This window comes from Pelophylax lessonae (genome assembly GCF_965119305.1).
Source record: "Pelophylax lessonae genome assembly, chromosome: 2".
In the NCBI taxonomy this organism is placed as follows: domain Eukaryota; kingdom Metazoa; phylum Chordata; class Amphibia; order Anura; family Ranidae; genus Pelophylax; species Pelophylax lessonae.
Genome location: NC_138769.1, coordinates 556935254 through 556962389, shown reverse-complemented (window position 1 = coordinate 556962389; position 27136 = coordinate 556935254). Strand labels below are relative to the sequence as shown.

General features: G+C 44.3%; 1 protein-coding gene across 1 annotated transcript; it reads left to right on the top strand.

Annotated features, from left to right (window-relative positions):
• Window positions 1–450: 450 nt before the first annotated feature.
• On the top strand, window positions 451–5816 carry TUBA1A (tubulin alpha 1a). The gene is made up of 4 exons (XM_082246156.1): window positions 451–607; window positions 2922–3144; window positions 4140–4288; window positions 4614–5816. Exons 1-4 carry the CDS (start codon window positions 605–607, stop codon window positions 5592–5594), a joined length of 1356 nt encoding a protein of 451 aa, XP_082102282.1. The 5' UTR covers window positions 451–604; the 3' UTR covers window positions 5595–5816.
• Window positions 5817–27136: the final 21320 nt, after the last annotated feature.

The following is a 27136-nucleotide window of genomic DNA, read 5'->3' as shown; positions in this document are numbered from 1 at the left end:
CTTTTCTGAAAAGTGACAGTTATTTTCAGCTGAGACCAATGATGCTTAATAATGACAGTCACCTATCTATGTGTAAGCTAGTGATGGACTCATGGCAGGAAATGTACCTGTGATGTCTGATCTATACATACATGTATATTATATGGTGGATGGATTAACCCTTTCACTAGGTTCCTGTATGTACACACACATGTCCCATGCCCTGTCTGCCTGTCTCTTTGTTTGCCCGTCTCCTATGGTGATGCCAGGGACACCATTTTCCGGGATGGGATGATGGATGGCCAGGAAAATGGTCCAGCCCCTCTTTGTCCCACTAATAGCATGCATACTCCTAATGATGGGCGGGGATCATTACCTCATCCTATCAACGTCCGGCCAATCGCAGCCCCGATCTCCCGGCGCCTGGAGGCCGTCAGAAATATCTGCTCCAATGAGAAATGCGCCAGCCTGGTTTCCATAGCGACGGGATTGTATATAACGAGCAGTGTAGGACCATGTGTTGCAGGTTCTCTTACACCGACCTCCTTGAAGTCGCACTGTAAGAAGGCATCCATCCTTCTCCTCTCCTCCTTCCTCTCACCCTCTTCTCAGCAACACAGCAAGCATGGTAAGGAGGAGCACTCCTTAGGGGATGGGGGGGGGGGGGATGGGGAACAAAGAAGATGCTTTGTACTTCACACCTTCTCTGATCAGCATAGCGGCTTGTAGATGCAGAGGGATGCTTTCTAACAATACAGGGCTGTGGCTGCATGCATCAGCTGACCAGCAGATTGGGGGGGGAGTCACAGCATACACTGGCCTTTGTCTCTTCTGTCATTAGATGCTAGGAATTCATCATGGGGTGTGATCTATTATTGGATCTGTGATCTCTTATATGAATTGTGATCTAGTATTGGATCTGTGATCTGGTATTGGTTCTGTGATTAATTATATGACTTGTGATCTAGTATTGGATCTGTGATCTGGTATTGGTTCTGTGATCAATTATATGACTTAAGATATGGTATTGGATCTGTGATCAGTTATATGACTTGTGATCTGCTATTGGATCTGTGATCAGTTATATGACCTATGATCTGCTATTGGATCTGTGAATAGTAGTTATATGACTTGTGATCTGCTATTGGTTCTGTGATCAGTTATATGACTTGTGATCTGGTATTGGATCTCTGATCAGTTATATGACCTATGATCTGCTATTGGATCTGTAAACAGTTATATGACTTGTGATCTGCTATTGGATCTGTGATCTGCTATTGGATCTGTGATCAGTTATATGACTTGTGATCTGCTATTGGATCTGTGATCAGTTATATGACTTGTGATCTGCTATTGGATCTGTGATCAGTTATATGACCTATGATCTGCTATTGGATCTGTGAATAGTAGTTATATGACTTGTGATCTGCTATTGGATCTGTGATCAGTTATATGACCTATGATCTGGTATTGGATCTGTGAATAGTAGTTATATGACTTGTGATCTGCTATTGGATCTGTGATCAGTTATATGACGTGTGATCTGGTATTGGATCTGTGATCAGTTATATGACCTATGATCTGCTATTGGATCTGTGAACAGTTATATGACTTGTGATCTGCTATTGGATCTGTGATCTGCTATTAGGTCTATGATCTGGTATTGGATCTGTGATCAGTTATATGGCTTGTGATCTGGTATTGGATCTGTGATCTGGTATTGGGTTTATAATGCCTTCCTATGAATTGTACTGCTATCTGTCCCATGCACCTTCTAGCACATATTCCAGAAGCGGTGACATTGCTCAGACTGTTTTATGTCATTTTTGTCTATGTAAGTGCATGTTTGGAGCTCTGAATACCACGCCCTGTCCTCTGAGACCACATCCAGCCCTGAGCTCCATTCCAACACAGCAGCACTCACATTTTCCTGGCTCCAGCCCTCTCCCATTAACCCTCCTATGGCCATGGGGATGTGCAGGCGGCTAATGACAGCTTGTCTTTGTGCAGTTATAATGACAGTGTCAGATCTCACACCTGTAAGAGTTTATCACTGTACCAGCATTGACTGGAGGATCAGCCATAGAATCCTCCTCATCTGGGTAATAGCTGTGTGATGGGTATGTGAGACAGAGCATGGCTTGTGAATGGAGGTTTTGTCTGCTTGCCTTACCCTCCCATCTGCCAGTATGAGGTCAGAGGACATGGTGAAAAGAGCAGGAGGAGATCAGTCTATGAAAGATGATAAGACATTGAGTATCAAAACTATAAAATAAATTCATTTCTGGTAAGGATTTGTCATTTCTTATATGGGTAATATATAATAAGCTGGCTTGTTTGGGGCTGGTAGTAAGGTGAATGGGGAAGGGAATGCCAGGGGATACACACACACCCACCTACAGCCATTCACAAAGCTCTTAATGCTGCAGTGGGTGTGGCATCAGCACCAGCCGTCTCCATTTCCCATTGTTTTCCCTAAGCCCATAAAAGGACTATTTCCTTGTGACATGAGCAGGTATTCTGCTGGATTGATGGATATTCTATAAATGTTTGTTATATGTATATATAGCTATATTATATGCTTTTATACACTAATATAATATGTATATATATATATATATATATATATATATATATATATATATATATATATATATATAATGTAAAATCTTATATACAATAACAAACCATAATGCAATGCACAAGTACCTTTTTATATCTATTCTCTAGATATTGTTATATAAAAAAGGGAGGGCAGAGAAAAGGAAATCAGTTAATTTATGATTAATTTCCTTTTCCTGGCATTTGCTTAAAGGTTCCCATTGTAAAATTGAAGTGGCATATAAACAGATGATGTATTTATTACCATATAAAGTGCTATTAAACAGAACACTTGACACTGAAACTAAGCAGTGACAACCTTTTCTCTGTTTCCTCTACAGCGTGAGTGCATCTCTATACACGTTGGTCAGGCTGGTGTGCAGATTGGTAATGCCTGCTGGGAGTTGTACTGCCTGGAACATGGCATCCAGCCTGATGGGCAGATGCCCAGTGACAAGACCATTGGAGGAGGGGACGATTCATTCAACACCTTCTTCAGTGAGACCGGAGCTGGCAAGCATGTCCCTAGGGCTGTCTTTGTGGATCTGGAGCCAACAGTCATTGGTAAGAGCCTTCTTGCTTGGCTTGTGTAGAAAAAGACAAAAGGCACGATCATATTGTTACAGTGATATAAATATAAAAATATAAACTTTGTTCAGCAAGGCTCATGTTGCATTACATTATTAAATATACTTTATTAGTAGCATTTTGAATATGTATTTGTAATATTGAGACTTGGAGCGTTGTGGAACACTGGAGGATTTTTAAATACTCATCATTACATTATCACATCAGTGCTTAGTAATAGCATGACAAATGTGAAAAATACATTCAGCCTGCTCTGCAAAACTGTGATATTGCCTTATGTGTGAGAATGTGAGAAATGAAATGTATATAGAAATAATATTCTGTCTTACATAAAGGAAAGAAACCGCTGACAATAGCAATTAAATATGAACAAACATTAATTTTTTCATAAAAAAAGAAGAGTATGACTTTTTTACTATGGGCACAACCTGCACTTTGATTGTTGTATTCATATCAGCCCTATTATTATGTAGGTGTTGTCCCAGTATGTGTATCTCTAAACACAGTGCACACTGCAATAAACAGTTCTCCTTATTTGAGTAAATCTGTTATGAGATTACAGTGTATTGAAAACTGAAACAATCTAGAAATTGCTTCGTAAACTCATGAATTAGTTGCTGTCAGCAGTTTTATGCCTACTTTTTTTTATCTCCAGCTTTGTGGCAGGAATCCACACAACCGTCTGGGCCTTCTGGGCACTGCTGTCTGCCTTGATACAACAAATACATTTTTAAAAATGTCCACAACCAGAGTAATTTAATAATAAAACTGTAACATTAAAGGGGCAGTGAGAGTGATATTTTATTTACAGGGGGGTCCTTGTGGATTAAATCAGCCCCTGACTTCTCATATGTATTTGATGCTCCAACACAGATATGTCTGCCATAATCCCCAACAAGTGAAAATGATCTAATATTGTCTCCAGTAAGTGTTCTTCTGCATTTTTACTTAAAGCTTTTCTTTTCTTTCAGACGAGGTACGCACAGGCACATACCGACAGCTATTCCATCCAGAACAGCTAATCACTGGTAAAGAGGATGCTGCTAACAACTATGCCCGTGGTCACTACACAATCGGCAAGGAAATCATTGATCTGGTGCTGGACAGGATCCGCAAATTGGTAAGCTTAGAACTTTACCATGCACTTATATTCAAAAAAAAGGTTTCTTGGTGAAGTACATCTGATTCCATCAGTTTACACTTTGCTGGGGGCTTAGGGAAGATATGAACTGTAACCTGTAAGTTATGCTGACCCCCCCACCAGCTGAAGCAATCAATAACCTCATTTATCTATCTGTAGATGTTTCTGAAAGTCTCTCTTTCCGTCTTTTCTTTAGTCTTCTTAATGGTAACATTAATTTTTGACTAGAAGGTTCTTTATGCTCCTAGGAAAATTATACATTCTACATTACATGTATTAATATACCCTTTTTATTCATCCACAGGCTGACCAGTGCACAGGTCTTCAAGGTTTCCTGGTCTTCCACAGCTTTGGTGGCGGTACTGGATCTGGCTTCACCTCTCTGCTGATGGAACGTCTCTCTGTTGATTATGGGAAGAAGTCTAAGCTGGAATTCTCCATCTATCCAGCTCCTCAGGTTTCAACAGCAGTTGTTGAGCCCTACAACTCCATCCTTACTACTCACACCACCCTGGAGCACTCTGACTGTGCTTTCATGGTTGACAATGAGGCCATCTATGACATCTGCCGTAGAAATCTAGATATTGAGCGCCCCACCTACACTAACCTTAACAGGCTTATTGGTCAGATTGTGTCCTCTATTACAGCTTCTCTCCGATTTGATGGAGCCTTGAATGTAGATCTCACAGAGTTCCAGACCAACTTGGTGCCCTACCCTCGTATCCACTTCCCTCTTGCCACATATGCCCCAGTTATCTCAGCTGAGAAAGCCTACCATGAACAGCTGTCTGTAGCTGAGATCACTAATGCTTGCTTTGAGCCAGCTAACCAGATGGTGAAATGTGACCCACGCCATGGTAAATACATGGCTTGCTGCCTGTTATACCGTGGTGATGTAGTCCCCAAAGATGTTAACGCAGCTATTGCCACCATCAAAACCAAGCGTACCATTCAGTTTGTAGACTGGTGCCCTACTGGTTTCAAGGTTGGTATCAACTATCAACCACCAACAGTGGTACCAGGTGGTGATCTGGCCAAGGTACAGCGTGCTGTGTGTATGCTGAGCAATACCACTGCTATTGCAGAGGCCTGGGCTCGATTGGATCATAAGTTTGATCTTATGTATGCCAAGCGTGCCTTTGTGCATTGGTATGTGGGTGAGGGTATGGAGGAGGGAGAGTTCTCTGAAGCCCGTGAAGATATGGCTGCTCTGGAGAAAGATTATGAGGAAGTTGGTGTAGATTCCGTGGAAGGAGAGGGTGAAGAGGAAGGAGAAGAATATTAAATGTCAAAACGGTGCTGCTTTTCACAGGGAACAATAAAACATCTGAGAAACACACATTTCTTTACTCAGCCAGTTGGTTTCTATGTAGCAACTTTATTTTCCAATGTATTTTTGCTGCATTTAACTGTTCTGGTCCAAAACACTTGAAACCCAATGATAGATCCAGTCAGTGCATTTCTGTTTTGGATTTGTCAATAAAACATTCCCTGTCTTATGTATTTATATGTGTTTTATGTGCATTCTTTTTAATTACATTTTATTATATTGCCATACAAAAAAGTAACAAAGGAAACAAATATGTAGTGGCGAGAACAGAAATAGAAGTATGATTTACCGTATATTTTTTATCTTGGGCTGCACAAAAATTGAACTTTATGATTCTTTCTAAACATATAAAAACTATAAGAATCTGGACTGACTAACAAACCACCTGTCCAAAGAAAATTGGAAAATTAATATGCTTAGAGTGAACATGCTGCTTTACCAAACTGGAATAACTGCTCCCTGCAAGAAGCAGTTCTTCAGAAGAAAAGACAATAACTAATTATGGCAGGTGGAGACTCTCAATTAAATTGGTGAGGGAAGTATGCATTGTCTTCTCTTGCGGGGAGAAGTTCTGGTTTTTTTTTTTTTTGGTAAAGGCACAGGGTGACATTAAAGGAGAAGTGTGGGAATCAAAAATCCAAACTACATACCTCCATAGTACTGCACTAATGGCTGATTCTGGGTCACAGGAGTGCAAAATAATTGTTAAGAGAACAGATCTCAAAGGGAACATTGCTCAGTTTTAAACTTAAACCTTTTATAAAGTCAAATGTTATTCTTTCAAAATAACAAACATGTTATACGTACCTGGTCTGTGCAATGGAATTGAAAAAAGCAGCTCAGATGCTCCTCTTCTGGATTCCTCTGTGGGTGTTCCTGGCTCCTCCTCTTCTCGTTGTGCCACCATAGTAAGCCGCTTCATATAGTTGAACACCTGCAGGCCCCATACCCAGCCGCTATGCCTGTGTCTATAGAAACAGACAGTGAGGCTCGGCCCCGCCCCTGCTCCCTTGTCACAGGATTTGACTGACAGCCGCTGGAGCCAATGGCTCCCCCTAATCTCAGTAAAGCCTGTGAGAACTGGGGAAAAGAGGAGAGACTTGCTACAGACAGGCCCAGCGCTGAATTGAGATCAGGCTCAGGTAAGTGTGTGGGGGCGATACACATACTTAAACATTGTTTACCTTAAAGTGGAAGTAAACCCTCCTCTGCAACCTTTACCTATAGGTAAGCCTATGATAAGGCTTACCTATAGGTACTGTAAATATCTCCTAAACCTGTACCGTTTAGGAGATATTTACCTTACATTCAGCCAGGGACATCACTGGCGCATGCGCTCTGAAGGAACGGCCGCTGGTGCCGTTCCTTCAGAGCCCCGTGCCGTGACCGTCAGTTCCCGCGTGCGTGCGCGGGAGTGACGTCACCGTGGCTCCGGCAAATCAGATGCCCAGATGCCGCGATCCCAGAAGACGGGCGACTGGACATGTCGCCCGTCATACAGGTAAGCGGGCGGCACGGCGGGGGTTCGTTCTAAGGTAAGTATTTCATAATGAGCTAGTATGCGATGCATACTAGCTCATTATGTGTTTCTCTTTCAGGTTGAAAAAAAATAATTTTTGAATGGGTTTACAACCTCTTTAATACAGGGAATTCATTAAGGTTGAAAAAAATGATTAGGCTTTACAACCACCTTAAAAGTGTTTGTTCTCCCTAACATGCCCCTTGTTGCAATTATTAATCAAGTGAAATTGCCTCTTCTGTGACTTCTTTTTATTTAATTTAACTTTATTCCTGGAACCTGACTTTACAGGCCACTGAGTCTCATTAAACAGTGAAATCGCAGATGGTAGTGCTTTGTAATAAAATCACAGAAAGCAAGGCCCAGAGTCACAAAGTGAACCTAAATCAGAGAAAAGGCTCTCTGGGGTGTTAAGGTAACCATCGGCTTGTTTACATATAGTGGCAGATAAGTCAACTGCACCTGCCTACATACATTTACCCAGGCCATGATTGCTACTACTGCCTACCTGTACCATGAGAAAAGGTGCAACTTTGTGCACACATCTTGTTTTTAAAAAAGGCTTCCATGTAGTAGCATGCACTACACTGGAACTCACTTCTAGGGGCCTGTTAACACTAGAGTAATGACTGGCATTCTTTCTGTTTCTTTAGTCACAGCACATAGAAAACAATTGTTTTTCATGTGCCCCGTTCTCACTACAATGCAGCCCGCAAGGCAGCTGCAGCCATTATTCTGGCTGAAATCAAATTTTTTATCAAAAAGTAGAAAATCCTGTTAGTGATGCAAGTACAATACTATGAAATAAGAGTTGATGAGGAGCAGATGTCTGTCATTACCTTTATTACCTAGGCATCATCTAGACCAGGGGTCTTCAAACTATAGCCCTCCAGTTGTTCAGAAACTACAATTCCCATCATGCCTAGTCATGGCTGTGAATATCAGAGTCTTACAATGCCTCATGGGATGTGTAGGTTTGCAACAGCTGGAGGGCCGTAGTTTGAGGATCCCTGCTCTAGACCAGAGGTCTCCAATATGTGGCCCTTTGCTTGCCTTTATCTGGCGCTTGGGGCACTGTTCCTCCCACTGATATGAGGCACTATTCCTCCCACTGAGACCTATAATCAGGCATCTTTCCTTCCACTGAAACCGACAGTGGGGCATAATTCTTCCCAATGACACCAACGTTAGGGCAATATTCCTTTATTGACACCAACAATATGGCACTATTTTTTACACTGACACCAATGATTTGGCCCTATTTTCCACTGACACTAATGATGGAGCATAATTCCTCCCACTGATGTAAACAATTGGTCGCTATTCCTCCCATGGACACCATCAACGGGGGACGATTCCTCCCACTAATATCAATGACGGGGCACTATTCCACCACCTACTGACCACAGACACTATGTAATTTATTTCTACTCCCACTGACCAACCAAGCCTGAGATATGTCTACTCCCACTAATGCTGGACTCCTATTTTATTTAGTCACTTTGTTACTAGGACATGATTTCCCCTGATTAACTGAATTTGTCCTAATATCAGCCCCCTAGCATTATCCTGTACAGAAAAAGTAAAACTAGAAGAATAAGGGTCAGCACTCAGACCCAGTAATGCTCTGCTGCAGTGCACAAGTGCAAACAGTAAACATGTTGACTGGAGGAGAGAGCAGAAGGACAGCCTTATTAGCTGTGTTGCTGCTTCGTCAATGCCCAGCCAACAGGGTGTCATTGACCAAGATATTCTGGATGGTAAGAGTGTCTTGATCCTAAATCTGACTACACAGGATATACAAATGTGTTCATAGGCCCAGTCTAGACCAGTTCTTTCAAAAGAAATTCAATTATGACTGGGCCTATGCAAGAAAGATTACAAAGGATTAAGCATAACTAAATCTAAGAACATTTCAGCAAGCACAGAGAATACCAATTGATCTTGCGAGAAATGCTGTGTCCTTGTTACCTCCTGTGAAATGCACTGACAAAAGATGTTATTTTTCTGTACACTAAAAATCCCATCAGCGACCATGTACTGGGTAGGAACAAAGGCAGATATAGTAGTAGTCCAGCCCAAGTTGCAACCATGGCTGCCTCCATAGATGCAGAGGACAGTTGAACATAGCCACCCAGAGACAGAAAGTGTGTAATTCCTTGGATTACCAAGTGAAAATGAAGAAAATTAATAGAACTACCTCATCTAAGGAATGCTAACCTGCAATATATTGCATTTTTTGTTTTGGGTTTAGATATGCTTTAAACTTGGCAGCTTTTTTTGCTTAAGTTATCCAGGGCGGCCTTAGTACCTGACAAAATTCAGGTCTAATGTCAGGTAAAGGTTGACAGGTACTATTCTACTATTCCACCTGCTGGACCTCATGCTGTATTGAAAGGATGCGTTACAATACCACATAAAACAGCTACAACAAGCAATGCTTTAAAGAGTGATGTGGCACCCCAATACAGACCTCAATGTAACATTTGTTTATGCCTGGGATGCAGGGCCAGTGTTAGAATATTTTGCGCCCTAGGCAAGATAAGCTACTTGCAGCCCACCCCCCGGCAGTATGAGGCTCAGGCGAGGCAGTATGAGGAGTAGTGGAGGCAGTCCGAAGGGTGGGTGAGGAAGTATGAGGGATAGGTGAGGCAGTATGAGGGATTGGTGAGGTAGTATGGTGGGGTGAGGCAGTATGAGGGGTGGGTGAGGCAGTGAGAGGGATAGGTGAGGCAGTATGGGGAGGGGGGTGGGTGAAGCAGTATGAGGGGTGGGTGAGGCAGTACGAAGGGTGGGTGAGGCAGTATGAGGGATACGTGAGGCAGTATGAGGGATCGGTGAGGCAGTATGGTGGGGTGAGGCAGTATGAGGGGTGGGTGAGGCAGTGAGAGGGATAGGTGAGGCAGTATGGGGAGGGGGGTGGGTGAAGCAGTATGAGGGGTGGGTGAGGCAGTACGAAGGGTGGGTGAGGCAGTATGAGGGATAGGTGAGGCAGTATGGTGGGGTGAGGCAGTATGAGGGGTGGGTGAGGCAGTGAGCCCACCATGTGTCCCAATTTCCTCCCTGCAATGATGTTACTCCCTGGCCACATAGATCTGATGGAAGAAGTTCCGTCCTTGGGTCCTGAAGGCGAAGAATTGGTTGCTAGGACCGCTGATGTCCTAGCAACCAATCACGTGCTTGCCCCACCCCCAGGCCTAGACTTCCAGTGAAAGAGGAGGGCAAGAATGGAGGAAAGGGAAGTCTGTGGACCACACCGCCACTGCCGCTCAGCCTATATTCTCTGACAGATCTGATTGCTGAGGGGCACTGCTCCATGCGGCACCAGGCAGGGACTAACTGGACATTTGGGCAGGGTGCTCTGGGGGGTTCAGACCCCCCTAACCCTCCTTCTCTACATCCCTGTGTCAGAGAGTAGGGAAAACAGTGGCTGCCTAGTTCGCTTAGTGGTAGTACCGGTCCTGCTGGGATGCATGTATGCAGTTCTGCTCTCTGCCTGGTAAGTTCCTTGTAAATGAAACATCCTTCATGCATATGTCCACTCACTCTGTAGCAAGCCCACTAGGACTGCTACAATCTTTCTGGTAAGTACGAAAAAAAAATAGGTGCAATATAACTGATTGTGCCTCCTTTTACAACCCTGTCCGTGAGAAATCTCATCCGAAAAATCCTAAAAGGACATTGAAGAATCACCAACAGGCCTACTCCTCCCATTTAATAGAGGGGGTTGTTTTGATCCTTTATAGAGCTAAATAGTATTAGGTATTATTTATTTATTTATTTTTTTTAAATCAATAATATCTCCACAGAATTGGTGATACCCTAAAATCCTTGAGAAAGGCTACCCTGTAGCCGAAACGCGTCGGATAAATACGCTTTGGACCAACAGCTTGATCTCTGGGATTTTTTCCAAGCAACCAGCCTGGAAAAACAGAGAACAAATGTCCAAAAGATAAAAGTCACCTTTTTCACTTATGTCACGGATATATTCCAAAACCTTTTTCTTCTTCTAAATACACCATGGGTCTATAACCCAAACACCTGTGCACTGATTATATGTACCAAATTGTACCCCAAATGGGAATTGTTATATATTTATTTTTTATTTTTTCCTTAAAATAAATTTGATTACCTTTTACAAATTGTGTTCAAACCTACTTGCCCGTAAAGGTCCCACCCTCTTCTTTGGCCTGAGGCACCAAAAAATTTCCCCACTCCTCCCACTTAAAGCAGACCTTCAATCCCCTGCACTCATTACCCCCTTCTGCAATATATAACAGCATTTTTATTTTTTACTGGCCCTGTCCCAGCTGCCATTCTTGCTTAGTCAAGATTGATGTGCCACTGCTCTGTATATTCCTAGGATCACATTATCCAGATGGCTGTAGAGGTAGGGCCACAAATCAGCCATGGGCAGAGATATTGTGTCTCATCATGGACCAGCTGCTTGAACCTGGAAGAGGCAGCCAGACAAGGAATAGGATCCAGCTGTGACACCTGAGCAGTGGAACACAGAACACCAATGCTGGATCTGCTGGGCAGATGTGTATGTAAAAAGAGGACAACTCTGCATAAAGGGTAAGAAGGGGGCTAAAATACAAAAAATGTAGGATGAGTGAAGTTCCTCTAAGATCCCACAGTTTGTGTATACGCCATTCTTCACATAGAAGGGAAGATTGCTCTCTCTCACCTACATGTAAAACCAGGAGAAAATTGCTGAAGGGTGTGGGAAAGAGAATCTTGCCTGACAAGCTTTTCCGTGAGTCTTGCTTGGCGAAGGCCACACATAATAAGGAAGGGAGGAAGCGAGAAAAATTCTCCTTCATGAAGCAAATAATACAAGAATCAATGAAGGCATTTTGTGGGCAATAAGGTTCTACCTGGCTTTCAAATATTTCCATTTCAGCCTTCAATGTCAGTACAACCAGTTTCACAGAAGGAAATGGACACTCAGAAAATGCAGAGGGAGAAGAACCAGAAGAATTCTTTTCTTTATCAGGCTGTAACTTTGTTCTAGTCAGACTTGTTAGAAGAATGGAAAAAGACAGACAAGAGCCCTCATTTTCCAAGCCATTCATCCAAACTTTACCTATTGCATGATTCTAATACTCAGGTTTCACTGTCTGTGGATGGTCAAGAAACTTTATGCTCCCTATGGAGGGCTCGTCTCTTTCAGAAATGTGCTAGGCTGAACGATCTACACCCACTTCTTCTCTTTACTGAGCTATTCAGTTGTCTCCGTGGAGCCCAGATTTTCACAAAACTTGATCTGCAAGGCGCCTATAACCTGATTCTCATAAAGGGCGACAAATGGAAAGCTGAATTCAACACCCAAGCTAGCCTTTATGAACATCTAGTAAAGCCATTTTGTCATTGTAATGCCCCTGAACCTGATATTTGTACAGTGGGTACGGAAAGTATTCAGACCCCCTTAAATTTTTCACTCTTTGTTATATTGCAGCCATTTGCTAAAATCATTAAGGTTCATTCTTCTTCCTCATGAATGTACACATAGCACCCCATACTGACAGAAAGACACAGAATTGTTGACATTGTTGCAGATTTATTGAAAAAGAAAAACTGAAATATCACATGGTCCTAAGTATTCAGACCCTTTGCTGTGACACTCATATATTTAACTCAGGTGCTTTTCATTTCTTCTGATCATCCTTGAGATTGTTCTACACCTTCATTTGAGTCCAGCTGTATTTGATTATACTGATTGGACTTGATTAGGAAAGCCACACACCTGTCTATATAAGATCTTCCAGATCACAATGCATGTCAGAGCAAATGAGAATCATGAGGTCAAAGAAACTGCCTGAAGAGCTCAGAGACAGAATTGTGGCAAGGCACAGATCTGGCCAAGGTTACAAAAAGATTTCTGCTGCACTTAAGGTTCCTAAGAGCACAGTGGCCTCCATAATCCTCAAATGGAAGACGTTTGGGATGACCAGAACCCTTCCTAGAGCTGGCCGTCCGGCCAAACTGAGATATCGGGGGAGAAGAGCCTTGGTGAGAGAGGTAAAGAAGAACCCAAAGATCACTGTGGCTGAGCTCCAGAGATGCAGTCAGAAGATGGGAGAAAGTTGTAGAAAGTCAACCATCACTGCAGCCCTCCACCAGTCGGAGCTTTATGGCAGAGTGACCCGACGGAAGCCTCTCCTCAGTGTAAGACACATGAAAGCCCGCATGGAGTTTGCTAAAAAAAACACCTGAAGGACTTCAAGATGGTGAGAAAAAAGATTCTCTGGTCTGGTGAGACCAAAATAGAACTTTTTGGCCTTAATTCTAAGCGGTATGTGTGGAGAAAACCAGGCACTGCTCATCACCTGTCCAATACAGTCCCAACAGTGAAGCATGGTGGTGGCAGCATCATGCTGTGGGGGTGTTTTTCAGCTGCAGGGACAGGACAACTGGTTGCAATCGAGGGAAAGATGAATGCGGCCAAGTACAGGGATATCCTGGACAAAAACCTTCTCCAGAGTGCTCTGGACCTCAGACTGGGCTGAAGGTTTACCTTCCAACAAGACAATGACCCTAAGCACACAGATAAAATAACGAAGGAGTGGCTTCACAACAACTCCGTGACTGTTCTTGAATGGCCCAGCCAGAGCCCTGACTTAAACCCAATTGAGCATCTCTGGAGAGACCTAAAAATGGCTGTCCACAAACGTTTACCATCCAACCTGACAGAACTGGAGAGGATCTGCAAGGAGGAATGGCAGAGGATCCCCAAATCCAGGTGTGAAAGACTTGTTGCATCTTTTCCAAAAAGACTCCTGGCTGTATTAGATCAAAAGGGGGCTTCTACTAAATACTGAGCAAAGGGTCTGAATACTTAGGACCATGTGATATTTCAGTTTCTCTTTTTTAATAAATCTGCAACAATGTCAACAATTCTGTGTTTTTCTGTCAGTATGGGGTGCTATGTGTACATTCATGAGGAAGAAGAATGAACTTAAATGATTTTAGCAAATGGCTGCAATATAACAAAGAGTGAAAAATTTAAGGGGGTCTGAACATGGGCGTAGGAACCGGGGGGGATGGGGGGGACACATCCCCCCCAGGAAATAATGCGGGGGGGACAGGTATGGTGAAATCCCCCCCAGTTTAGTACATCGCCGGTCAGTGGCGTCGGCAGGGGGGGGGGCTGACCGGGGCTATAGCCCCGAGTGTGCCCGCAAAAAGTCCCGAGTCTCGTGTGGATGATTTATTGTAATTACCCCCGAGTGTCCGTCCACTGTCTAACATGCTTTTCCCCTCTCCTGCCTGGCCTGCCACACTGGCTGCTAGTATCGCCTGGCGACGCGTCTAGCAACCAGTGATGTCACTCGTCACGTGACCAGCAGGAGAGGCTCTCATTGCACAGATCGGCGGAGGATTTTAAATGCCTCCTCGGCGCGTAGAATCGGCTCCGCCTCCCTCTTCTTCCGGCTGTAGATCAGAGGTGGTGTTCTGTCAGAACAGCGGCAACGGCAATGGCAGCAGGTGAGTGCCAAAGCAAGGCTCCCTATGTGACTCTATAGGAGGGGGAAGGGGCAGCTGCGTATGGAGGAATTGATCTTTACATATTCCTTCTGCAGCTGCTGGATGCTTGATTCTCCTCTCCCTTCTGCAGGCATTCAGCAGCTGCAGAAGGAATATGGAAAAATCAAATCCTCTATATGCAGCTGCCCCATCCCCCTCCTATACAACTTCTTTTGCTGGCTGGGCCCCCCAGTGCTGTCTAACACCCCCCCCCCACTTTCCAACACCCCCACCAAGTGCTCTTCAGCCCCCCTCTCTCCTGCCCCCCCCCCCCCCCTATGTGCTCTTCAGCTCACCACAGTGGTTTTCAGCTCTCCCCCCCCACCTCAGTGATCTACAGTTTCCCCCATTGCTCTCCAGCCCCCCCCCCTTCTCTCTGTCCCCCTGGGTTTTCCTGCCCCCCACCCCAGTGCTCTACAACCCTGGCGCTTTCCAACCCCCCTGCAATGCTTTCCAAACCCCCCCTTAATTCTTTCCAGTCCCCCCCCCAATGCTCTCCTGTATCAATCTGCAAGCAGGGGCGCCGGACGCATGGAGTTCAATGGGGGATTTTTTTTTCATCACCTGATTAGAGCCAGGCGATGGACAGGGTGGTCTCGGGGCGCAGAGCAGTGCGTCCTGAGCCCACCCATTGTGTGACAATAGCGAATGCAAATTCGCTATTGTCACACCGATCCTCCTCCTGGCCAATCAGGAAGCGCGTCCGATACACGCTTCCTGATTGGCCGCAAGGCAAACCCCATGCCATTGGCCCAGGAGGAGGCGGGACCGGAAGTACTGGAAGAGACGCGCCAGGCCCGAGCAGAAGAAGCCGTTCGGGGGACTGAGGAGGAGCCGATCGCTGCCGCTGCTGCTCCAGGTAAGTAAGGGGGCACGCACGCTGATCTCTGCATTGGGGACATGTATACTGGTCACTGCATTGGGGGCATGTACTCTGGTCACTACATTGAAGGGGGCATGTACACTGGTCACTGCATTGAAAGTCGGCACGCTGGTCACTCTGCATTGAAAGGGGGCACGCTTGTCTCTCTGCATTGAAAGGGGGGCACGCTGGTCACTCTGCATTGAAAGGGGGGCACGCTGGCCTCTCTGCATTGAAAGGGGGCACGCTGGTCTCTCTGCATTGAAAGGGGGCACGCTGGTCTCTCTGCATTGAAAGGGGGCACGCTGGTCTCTCTGCATTGAAAGGGGGCACGCTGGTCTCTCTTCATTGAAAGGGGGCACGCTGGTCTCTCTTCATTGAAAGGGGGCATGCTGGTCTCTCTTCATTGAAAGGGGGCACGCTGGTCTCGCTGCATTGAAAGGGGGGCACGCTGTGGTCTCTCTGCATTGAAAGGGGGCACACTATGCCTTAATTACTGAAGGCCCCTTTCACACTTCTGGGACCTCAAAATCACGCAATTTTTTTACAGTGTTTTTTGCCGCAAAGCAATGTCTATTACATTTTTCTGTTTGCGCCCCCCCCCCAAAAAAATTTGAGTACCAGCCGCCACTGCTCTGACCATCTCTTGTATCATGTCCGCAGTCTCTGACCATCTCTTGTATCATGTCCGCAGTCTCTGACAATCTCCTGTATGATGTCCTCAGTCTCTAACCATCTTTTTTGTCACGTCTGCAGTCTCCAACCATCTCTTTTGTCACGTCTGCAGTCTCTAACCATCTATTTTTTCATGTCCACAGTCTCTGACCATCTCTTGTATCACGTCCACAGTCTCTGACCATCTCTTGTATCACGTCCAGTGTCTCTGACCATCTCTTGTATCAAGTTCACAGTCTCTGACCATCTCTTGTATCACGTCCACAGTCTCTGACCACCTCTTGTATCATGTCCAGTGTCTCTGACCACCTCTTGTATCACGTCCAGTGTCTCTGACCATCTCTTGTATCACGTCCAGTGTCTCTGACCATCTCTTGTATCACGTCCAGTGTCTCTGACCATCTCTTGTATCACGTCCAGTGTCTCTGACCCTCTCTTGTATCACGTCCACAGTCTCTGACCATCTCTTGTATCACGTCCAGTGTCTCTGACCACCTCTTGTATCACGTCCAGTGTCTCTGACCACCTCTTGTATCACGTCCAGTGTCTCTGACCATCTCTTGTATCACGTCCAGTGTCTCTGACCCTCTCTTGTATCACGTCCACAGTCTCTGACCATCTCTTGTATCACGTCCACAGTCTCTGACCATCTCTTGTATCACGTCCACAGTCTCTGACCATCTCTTGTATCACGTCCACAGTCTCTGACCATCTCTTGTATCATGTCCACAGTCTCTGACCATCTCTTGTATCACATCCACAGTCTCTGACCATCTCCTGTATGATGTCTGCAGCCTTTCAACCTAATTTACTGAAACTGTACAAAGGCACCCTAAACCCTGTGACAACCAATTAGAATTCACCTTTTGCTAGTGTGATGTCAGATAAGTAACATTTTGTTTTGTGCATTGTTTCTTGAACAAGCTCTTGATGTTCAACTTTCCCAGGAAGTCATAGAGGGACTGACTCACCATTTTCTGGTTACAGCTAATTTGGAAAGATTTGGTGTTGGTGCTTCATCTAGGCTATTGGGAAATGAATTTCTCTTGTGTGTTGTGGATGTTCTGGGACCTCTGCTATTTCGAAAATGACTCAAGCAGTTCCATAGGAGCCTCCAGAAAGGCTTCTGCATAGGACACCCTGATTGCCATAATTGGTGCTCTCAATTGCTTTTAAGGGAAGAGTTACAAGTAAAAGTGGAGATTGGAAAGTTGAGAGATTAACATGCTTGTGGTCACATTTTATAAAATTTTATGATGGGGCATTGGGTGGAGCTTGGGCGGGACTTACTTTAAAATGTGGGCGGGGTCATCAAATTTAGGTTTGGCTGAAGCCCCTGGTCTTTTTCTCACCTAGCAACGCCCCTGTCGCCGGTGTTCCAGCCTATGTGGTGGCTAAAGAGGGGGTGGGGTTTACGACCCAGAAAGGCGCCGATTTGCTGCCTTCTGGGGGCGTAACCTGGGCGCAGGAAAGAGCGCTTGGCCACCCCCACCTTCGTGATGTCCTGGCTGTGATTGGTCCAGTCTCCAGCCTGGACCAATCATCATCCAGGACATCCAATCCATGACGTTGCAATGGGGGCGGTGCCGGTGCGTACGTCAGTCACTCACCGTCACCGCCGCTCACCTTCCCGCCGGTTCCTGCTGCAGAGAAGAGGAGAGGCCGCCCGCCGGTTCCCACCGCAGAAGAGGACGAGGGAGAAGCCGCTAACCTTCCCGCCGCCGCCGATAGGCGAGCCGCCGCCAGGTAAGTGCATTGGGTTGAAGGGAGCACGCACGCTGGTCTCTGCATTGATTGGGGGACAATGCTGTGGGCACTCTGCAATCATTGGGGTACAATGCTGTGGCACTCTGCAATCATTGGGGTACAATGCTGTGGGCACTCTGCAATCATTGGGGTACAATGCTGTGGCACTCTGCAGTGATTGAGGACAATGCTGTGGTGCTCTGCAGTGATTGGGGACAATGCTGTGGGCACTCTGCAGTGATTGGGGACAATGCTGTGGTGCTCTGCAGTGATTGGGGACAATGCTGTGGCGCTCTGCATTGAAAGGGGCTTGCGCGCATATACCTGGCGAGTAAAAATGCTGTCCCCCCCAGATTTGTGTGGGTTCCTACACCCTTGGGTCTGAATACTTTCCGTACCCACTGTATGTATAATCATTTACCTGAATGATAGGTTAATCTTTTTCCTGATTTGCTAACTCACATTTATTATCTGTGCTCAGTATAATGTCTTTGAGACTAGTGTTGGGCGAATGGTACGGCCCCAGCATGAGTTGGGGCAGAACGTTGCCTGTTCGGTGAACACCTGAATTGTCAGGGCGTTTGACCGTTTGTTCAGCCCGCCGAGCTCCCCACAATGCACTGCACAGTACATTGGAAGCCCTAATTGGCTGAATGAATGAAGCCCTAATTGGCTGAATGAATGATTTGCCCAATCTTTTTCCAGTCAGAGCCATGACTGGAAAAAGTAATGATGACTGTGTCCAATCATGGCTCATTGCTCATAGACCCACCTCACACTATAAAAGTTTCTATCCCAGAGCAGCTATTTGCAGTGCGATATTGAAGTGGAGATACAGTATCTCACAAAGCGAGTACACCCCTCACATTTTTGTAAATATTTTATTATATCTTGTCATGTGACAACACTGAAGAAATTACACTTTGCTTCTTGTAAAGTAGTGAGTGTACATCTTGTATAACAGTGTAAATTTGCTGTCCCCTCAAAATAACTCAACACACAGCCATTAATGTCTAAACCCCTGGCAACAAAAGTGAGTACACCTCTAAGTGACAATGTCCAAATTGGGCACAATTAGCCATTTTCCCTCCCCGGTGTCATGTGACTCATTAGTGTTACAAGGTCTCAGGTGTGAGCGGGAAGCAGGTGTGTTAAATTTGGTGTTATTGCTCTCACTCTCTCATACTGGTCACTGGAATTTCAACATGGCAAAAACTCTCTGAGGATCTAAAAAAAAAAAAAAAAATGTTGCTCTACATAAAGATGGCCTAGGCTATAAGAAGATTGCCAAGACACTAAAACTGAACTGCAGCATGGTGGCCAAGACAATACAGCGGTTTACCAGGACCGGTTCCACTCAGAACAGGCCTCGCCAGGATGGACCAAAGAAGTTGAGTGCACATGCTCAGCATCATATCCAGAGGTTGTCTTTGGGAAATAGACATATGAGTGCTGCCAGCATTGCTGCAGAGGTTAAAGGGGTGGGGAGTCAGCCTGTCAGTGCTCAGACCATACGCCGCACAATGCATCAAATTAGTCTGCATGGCTGTCCTCCCAGAAGGAAGCCTCTTCCAAAGATGATGCACAAGAAAGCCTGCAAACAGTTTACTAAAGACAAGCAGACTAAGGATGTGGATCACTGGAACCATGTCCTGTGGTCTGATGAGACCAAGATAAACTTATTTGGTTCAGATGGTGTCAAGCGTGTGTGGTGGTAACCAGGTAAGGAGTACAAAGACAAGTGTGTCTTGCCTACAGTCAAGCATGGTGGTGGGAATGTCATGGTCTGGGGCTCCATGAGTGCTGCCGACACTGGGGTGCTACAGTTCATTGAGGGAACCATGAATGCCAAGATGTACTGGGACATACTGAAGCAGAGCATGATCCCCTCCCTTCAGGGACTGGGCCACAGGGCAGTATTCCAACATGATAACAAACCCAAACACACCTCCAAGACAACCACTGCCTTGCTAAAGAAGCTGAAGGTAAAGGTGATGGACTGGCCAAGCATGTCTCCATCCTCAAACGGAAGGTGGAGGAGTGCAAGGTCTCTAACATTCACCAGCTCCATGATGTCATCATGGAGGAGTGGAAGGGGACTTGTCAACGAGTCTGTGGTAGTGAGCCCTTATAGATCCCCAGCTCAGCATTCCCCAGGGCACAGAGTCTAAGCCCCAGCCTGCTTCTTCACCAGGGCCCCTGATGGTGGGGATGGACTTGCAGCAGACTGGAACCAGGTCGCGGCCCCCAGGTAGGCCCAGCTGAGGATGTGGAGACTGCTGGCGTGTGCAGAGTAAACAGGAGACTATAAGGATATCCAAGAGACAAGCCGAGGTCAGGACAGGCAGCAGACGAACATAGACGGAGAAACGAAGCCGGGTCGGTACACAGGAAATCAGATACAATAGCCAAGGGATACACGGATGGGAGCTCAGAGAACAGTGATGTTGCTCAAGCAAGGAACAGAGCACTGAGCATGTGTATATATATAGGGAAGCACACAGGGAGGTGACCCAGGAAGTAATAGACAGGAAAAGGATATAACCCACAGTGGAGCAGGGGACACCCATAGGAGAACAGAGCAGCCAAACACCACATGTGAAGATAGCAGCAAGGAGGTAAGAGATACAAACAAACTACAGGCTAACTTGTGACAGGACTCCAGTGGCAACCTGTAAAGCTCTGGGGAACTCCATGCACAAGAGGGTTAAGGCAGTGTTGGAAAAAAAAATGGTGGCCACACAAAATATTGACACTTTGTGCCCAATTTGGACATTGTCACTTAGGGGTGTACTCACTTTTGTTGTCGGCGGTTTAGACATCATTGGCTGTGTGTTGAGTTATTTTGAGGGGATAGCAAATTTTCACTGTTATACAAGCTGTACACTCACTACTTTACATTGTAGCAAAGTGTCATTTCTTCAGTGTTGTCACATGAAAAGGTATAATAAAATATTTACATGAATGTGAGGTGCATACTCACTTTTGTGAGATACTGTACTGTATGTGTGTGTGTATGTGCCATATTCCTTTGACAAAGTCTACGGACAAATTGCACCAGCAAGTGACATCAGATACCAGAAGCACCCAGGCGGCCATTCTGAGTGTTGGATGTATGTATACCTTCTTACATATTGGTGGTGAATAAAGCTCTTTTTGTGAGATTTTCTGAACTATGAGCCCTTTTTGCTTTCTCCATGTCTTTTAACTATTGATCTATGGGGAGGTAAAATACTGAGAAGACCAGGTGAGAAGCTTAGATTACCATACCCTGTGCCTTAAAGGATCCATTTTGATAAGGTGTTTAGCACATATAAAGGGGGCAGGCATGTGGGAAATACAGATTTGCAATTTATGGTTGCTATTAATGTTGAGCACTGAGAAGATTAAAAGAGATCTAACATTACCAGATTTTGAGTCATAAAGGACCTACCTCTCTTAAGGGTTTAGCACACGTTAGGCTGGCATATGGTGTGTCAATTATAGGTCTGAACTTTATTATTGATTTAAATATAAGCATGATTTATTTATTCATATGGTTTACAGTGTTAACCTTTACAGCATTACACTATTTTGAATAAACTATTACACTATTTTGAGTAATCTTCTTTTTAGTTATACTGAGAGGAGGAACTTCAAGGGATGTTGATCTGCTGACCTACCTGGAATGGAATGATATGCTGTTTTAATTTGATTATTTGGTAAGGGGCTACACAAGTGGTAAGTGGAGTACTTTATCACAGGTGGTGCACTGATGTTAATAAATTCACATGTGAGCACAATATAGATACAGTATGTTTGTTTCCATTCATTTTAAAAATACTGCACTATACGAGTTTCATTTGGGTTTCACATGTGATGAGTTGAAGGTATTTGGAAAGCAAAGGTGAATAAAGGAGAAGACACACAGTTGGTGATTTTGACAGTTTATTGTACCCCATTCATTGGAAATCTGGGAAGAGGCTTGGAAAGTAATCTGCAGGACAATACCTTTTATAATTGTTCCTGAAGCGCTGGACATTCTCTTGAATTTTTGTGTGTATAAGTGTGCGATTTGTATTATTTAACAATTACTATAGCCCTGCATATTTTGCCTCCTGTGGAAGACATGTAAAAAATGTTTGAAGTGCTCGAAACTCTCTAGTACTACTTCCAGGGAGAGGGAGTTCCACATTTTACTGCTCTAACAGTAAAGAACACTTTCCTCACTCTAAAGTTAAACCTCCTTTCTTCCAACTTCAAATCCTGGCCACGTGTCCTCTTCAGAGACCTTAGAGTAAACAGTTTATCACAGTTACTGAAGTCACCTTTAATAAATGTGTACATCCTAATCACATCCCCTCTGATGTGCCTCTTCTCCAGAATGAATAACTGTGATCTATGTAACTGATCCTCATAGCTGAGGCCCTCCATCCTCTGTATTATTTGTGTTGCCCTTCACTGAATTAAGGATTGGTAGTCAAAACTGAACTGCTTATTGAAGATGAGGCTGAACCAGTGCTTTGTAAAGGGGTAGAATTTTGGATTTACCTTTTGAATGTACAGTAAACCCCCGCTCCATCGTGGTACAGTTTTTGCGGTCCCGGTATATTGCGTTTTTTTTTTGTAATGTTATTTTACTATATAAATCATTAAAAATTAAATATTTTTGTGTTTTCCATAGCTCTTGCTATGTCTCTCAGTATATTTTAAGTGTTTAAATGAGTTTCTATTGTTTTAAAAGTGTGTTTAAAGACCTTAAAATGCTTTTACACGTACAGTGACAGTAAAAAAAACATGCCTACGATGCATTTTAATAGGGTTTTTCTATTTCGCGGATTTTCACTTTTCGCGGCTGGGTCCGGAACGTAACCACCGCAATGGAGCAATGGAGGGGGGTTTACTGTATGCCCTTTTTAATGCACGACAGTGTTTTGCTAGATTTTTTACCCGTAGATTAGCATTGCATGAGATCGCTAAGTCTGTGATCTAGAAAAACCGCCAGATACTTTTTCATCACTGATTCTCCCAGGGGAGCCCCTTCTAATGTGTAGATTGCATGTGTATTTTTGGCACCCAAGTGCATAACGTTTCTTACCATTTCATCATCATCTGCTACATCATCATCATCTGCCAGGTAGCTTTTTGAACATCATCTGTCAGGTAGCTTCCAAACCCACTTTTTTATTAGGGTCTTGCTGTATGAATGCTACATCCTGTGCCAAAGTTATTTTCTGGCATAATTTGGTATTACCCACAAACATTGAATTCAAGCTTTTGATTTCAACCTCTATACCATTGATAAACAACCTGAATAGCATTGGGCTCAATACAAAACCCAGGGGGCACATCACAACGTTAGACTTTTCAGAAAATGAATCTTTTACCATTAATCTCATGACCCATTCATGTAACAAGTTTCTTATCCACGTACAATTTCATTTACTGCAACAAACCTCATTTTGTAGATTAAATGGTTCTGAGGTACAGTATCAAATGCTTTAGCAAAATCTAAATAAGCTACAGTACATCCAGTGAACTTCCTCCATCCAATTTTCCATGTATGTTCATAGACAGATTTCTGTATAAAGTCTCTTACCATTCCCTCAAATACATTACGTACTATTGACTATGGTTTGGTTTCCTGGTATGCTTCTCAATCCTTTTTTGTAAATGGTACCACATTTACTCAATGCTGACCAGTTGGTACCATAGCAGTCCGTATGGTGTCTTTAAAAATTAGAAAGAGCAAATTGGCTATAACTAAGGAAAGTTCCTAAGTTTCTCCAGTCTCTTTTGTACCTTGTTTTTAGTCAACCATAGAGGTACCTTCGGGTAAAACATCATTAATATTACTGTTAAGCCTAACAAACCTATCTTTTAAGGAAAATGATAACACCTGCCTTTTCCCTTTTGTGATCAGCTTCCCATATTTATCTACAAAGACAATAAATGGGGAAGGCACACACACCTAGGGCATTACCCAAAAAATATTTTATTAAAAGACAATAAACTCACAAAAGTGCATTGTTTACCGTGTAAGCCAGAAGATGCCATGCAGTGCAAGCTGCAAAAGCTCCAACAATCTCCCATTTACTAGCAAGCTGACGTGTTTCGGGGGTGCACCCCCTTCCTCAGAGCTGTAGCATAGCTCTAAATGGAAAGGGGTGCACCCCCGAAACACGTCAGCTTGCTAGTACACGCAAGATTGTTGGAACATTTGCACCTTGCACCACATGGCATCTTCCGGCTTACATTTTAACACTGCCCTATTGTAAGTATGCATTTCATTGGTTTAACATCTAGATTCTAGTGCATTACCCCAAAAAATATTTTATTAAAAGACAATAAACCAATGAAATGCATACTTAAAATAGGGCAGTGTTAAAATGTAAGCCGGAAGATGCCATGCGGTGCAAGTGGGTGCGCTGGGAGTAATTGCTTTACTTTTCTTACGTTGTTTCATAATCTTTTTACTGTTGATAGCTTTTAAAAATGTATAGGATTTGTTTTACTTCCTGTAGTAATGTTTTTTATATTCTATTCAAGCAAACCTGATTGCTTCCTTGCATTTCTTAGGGCTTCCACCACCAGCCCCTTGGCAACATCCCTTACGACTAAAAGCTTCAGTCGGAGCGTAGCGGTGACATCATAACACCCACTCTGCCAAGCGAAGCTAATCTACATGCTGTCACTTTATGATTATGAGTACTTTTTTTTTTTTTTAAATAAATGTGGGCATTTTAAATACTACACTATGGAGCGTCTTTGTTCTTCTTCTGCATTAGGTGTTGTTTAACCTGACTGAAACACCTAGATAGCATTGATTGATCCATGTGGAAATATCCTGATCCATATATGCTTTATTAGACCTTATGATTTCAGGGGTCTAATTGTCTGGTAAGGAGTTCAAGTATGCATTGGTGGTGAAGCACTGAATGGATTGCACTGGAGATAAGCACTGTGATCTCATTGGCTGATTGCCAGACATTTACTTTGGTCACTTTTGGTTATGTGTAACGCTGGCTGGTTTTCATATATTACATTGTATATACTAATTTGGTGGTGATTTTCTAAATAAAAGAAAATTGCAGCGCCTAAAATAAGAAATATACCTTATCTTGTAAAATAGTCCAGACCAAGAAAAAGTCTTTCAAGTGCAATAGCAGCTTGATCCAGTGAAAACCATATAGGTTAAATAATCCTTCAACGGTTCCTCAGGAGTGGAACATGTAAATAAACATAGAAATCCAACATAGTGTGACTCCGTAAAAACTGAAACTGAAGCACTCAGAATTGGGTGCAGCTGTGCATGTTAGCCAATAAGCTTCTAACTTCAGCTTGTTCAACTTAGCTTTGAAAATAAAATCCTGGAAGCTGGTTGGTTTCTATGCAGAGATAATGTGACGTGTTTAAATGGGAGAACCACTTATATTCTGTGTTCAGACATGAGTCTTTGAAGTATCTATTATTCCTTGCATCCATGTCACCCCCATGCCTCCCTGAGCCACATCTGGTGCTATGTGTCTCCACAGTCTTCTGCCACTTCCTGGCTCTAGCCTCCAGTGTCTCTCGGTGATACTCAGGGAACCAATTCCTTTTTCGGTCTCCTCTGAGGCCTGCGCCTTACAGCCTACGTTACAACCATCATTACTGGTTTGGCCTACTCCTAGTGGAAACTGACTCCCGTCCTTAATATACCAAGAATGTTTATAAAGGTCCTACCAGCATTCTTGACTCCCTTCAGAGAGTGGGGGTTATGAATACTATAGCATTATCTCGATGGTATCCTGCTGCTTGCTCATGCACAAGATCTCCTGCTGACCTACATCAAGATCCTCAATTAGACCCCACAGCTATGGGGTTGGGTGGTAAAAAGGAAGAAGAGCCAAATCACACCATCCCAAGAGATCATTTATCTTGGCGCTCTCTTCAACACAGTGAACCGAACAGTCACTCTTCATCCAAACAAGAATTAATTGAAAGTAGCTCAATGTATAGAACCTCCTGGGCACATTGTCAGCCTGCATTCTGTTGGGCCCAGTGGCACTGGAGACCCTTTCAACATGTGTTTTTAGATTGGTTTTTCTATCATGGCTAAAAAGCAAAACCAGTGATGCAAAACAGCTTGTGGTGGTGGACCAGCAGAGAACATCTTTGTTGCAACAGTTATTTTTGACCCACCTTATATTACTTTCGGTGCAAGAAAACTAGGGAAGGAGGCACACTGCCAAGGTACGAAAGTACAGGGGAGATGGCAATTTCCATAAAAGGGAATGATTTGGAATGTATTAGAATTCCAAGCATGATACGTGGGATTAGGGAATCTGGCAGAACATCTGTGAAGCAGGCAGGTACTGGTGCAGATGGGCTACAGATTGGCAGTGGCCTCTATTCAACACCAACAGGGAACTTCTCATAGAGGTTTTTCCCATAATCTCATTAACAGTAAATAATCTTCTTGACATCAGAACCTCCTATATCACTCTGGGGGCACTGTGACCAGTCCCGCACCTCACTAACAGGTATTCCACACCAACCAACAGGGAGGGAGGGCACATGAAACAGTGCCATGCCAACAGCAGCGTGTTGCACACGGCAACCCAGGGTCGCCAACTTCAGGGAGGCCAGACTGCAGACCAGGGAGACCCGCATGTCCCTGGGGTATGGGGGGGAGCATGCAGCCACCAAGGTCTGGGGGGGAGGGGACCCGGCAGGGTCAACCACCACAGAAGTGGGGGGGGGGGGGCTGTCTGTCTGGTAAACACTGATTATTTGCATCTGGGCGTATGTGTCCCTGGGAGACATTTAATTTGCTGGTCTCCTCGGTCCAGGGTGGAACATGTCGAGGCCAGCCCAGCACTTAGCTCAAGGTCTGCGTGTGTTCGCTGGCCAGACTGAGGTGACCACTGGATCTAGATTATCCAGCCTGTTGCCGAGCCCGGCTGTTGATTGAAGATTTTTACAGGAAAAAGTCCTGGGAAAAAAGAGAAAAGAAAAAAACAGGAAAAAGGCTATGGATCCAAAGGTCCCAGAAAGGAACTTAGTCCTTACTCCTGAACAATAGGCAGAAGAACTGGTGGCCTATGCAGCAAGAGAGGTTTTTATGCAGAGAGGACTGACCATAGGAGTGTCCTACATGTGGTAGGCGGCGGCGCTATAAAACCTTTAGTCATGATGATTATA

Bases quoted from the DNA above. Each gene is read 5' to 3' on its own strand.
- TUBA1A (XM_082246156.1), top strand. The intron at 3,145-4,139 runs GTAAGAGCCTTC...CTTTTCTTTCAG, and splicing joins TCTGGAGCCAACAGTCATTG to ACGAGGTACGCACAGGCACA. The intron at 4,289-4,613 runs GTAAGCTTAGAA...ATTCATCCACAG, and splicing joins TGGACAGGATCCGCAAATTG to GCTGACCAGTGCACAGGTCT.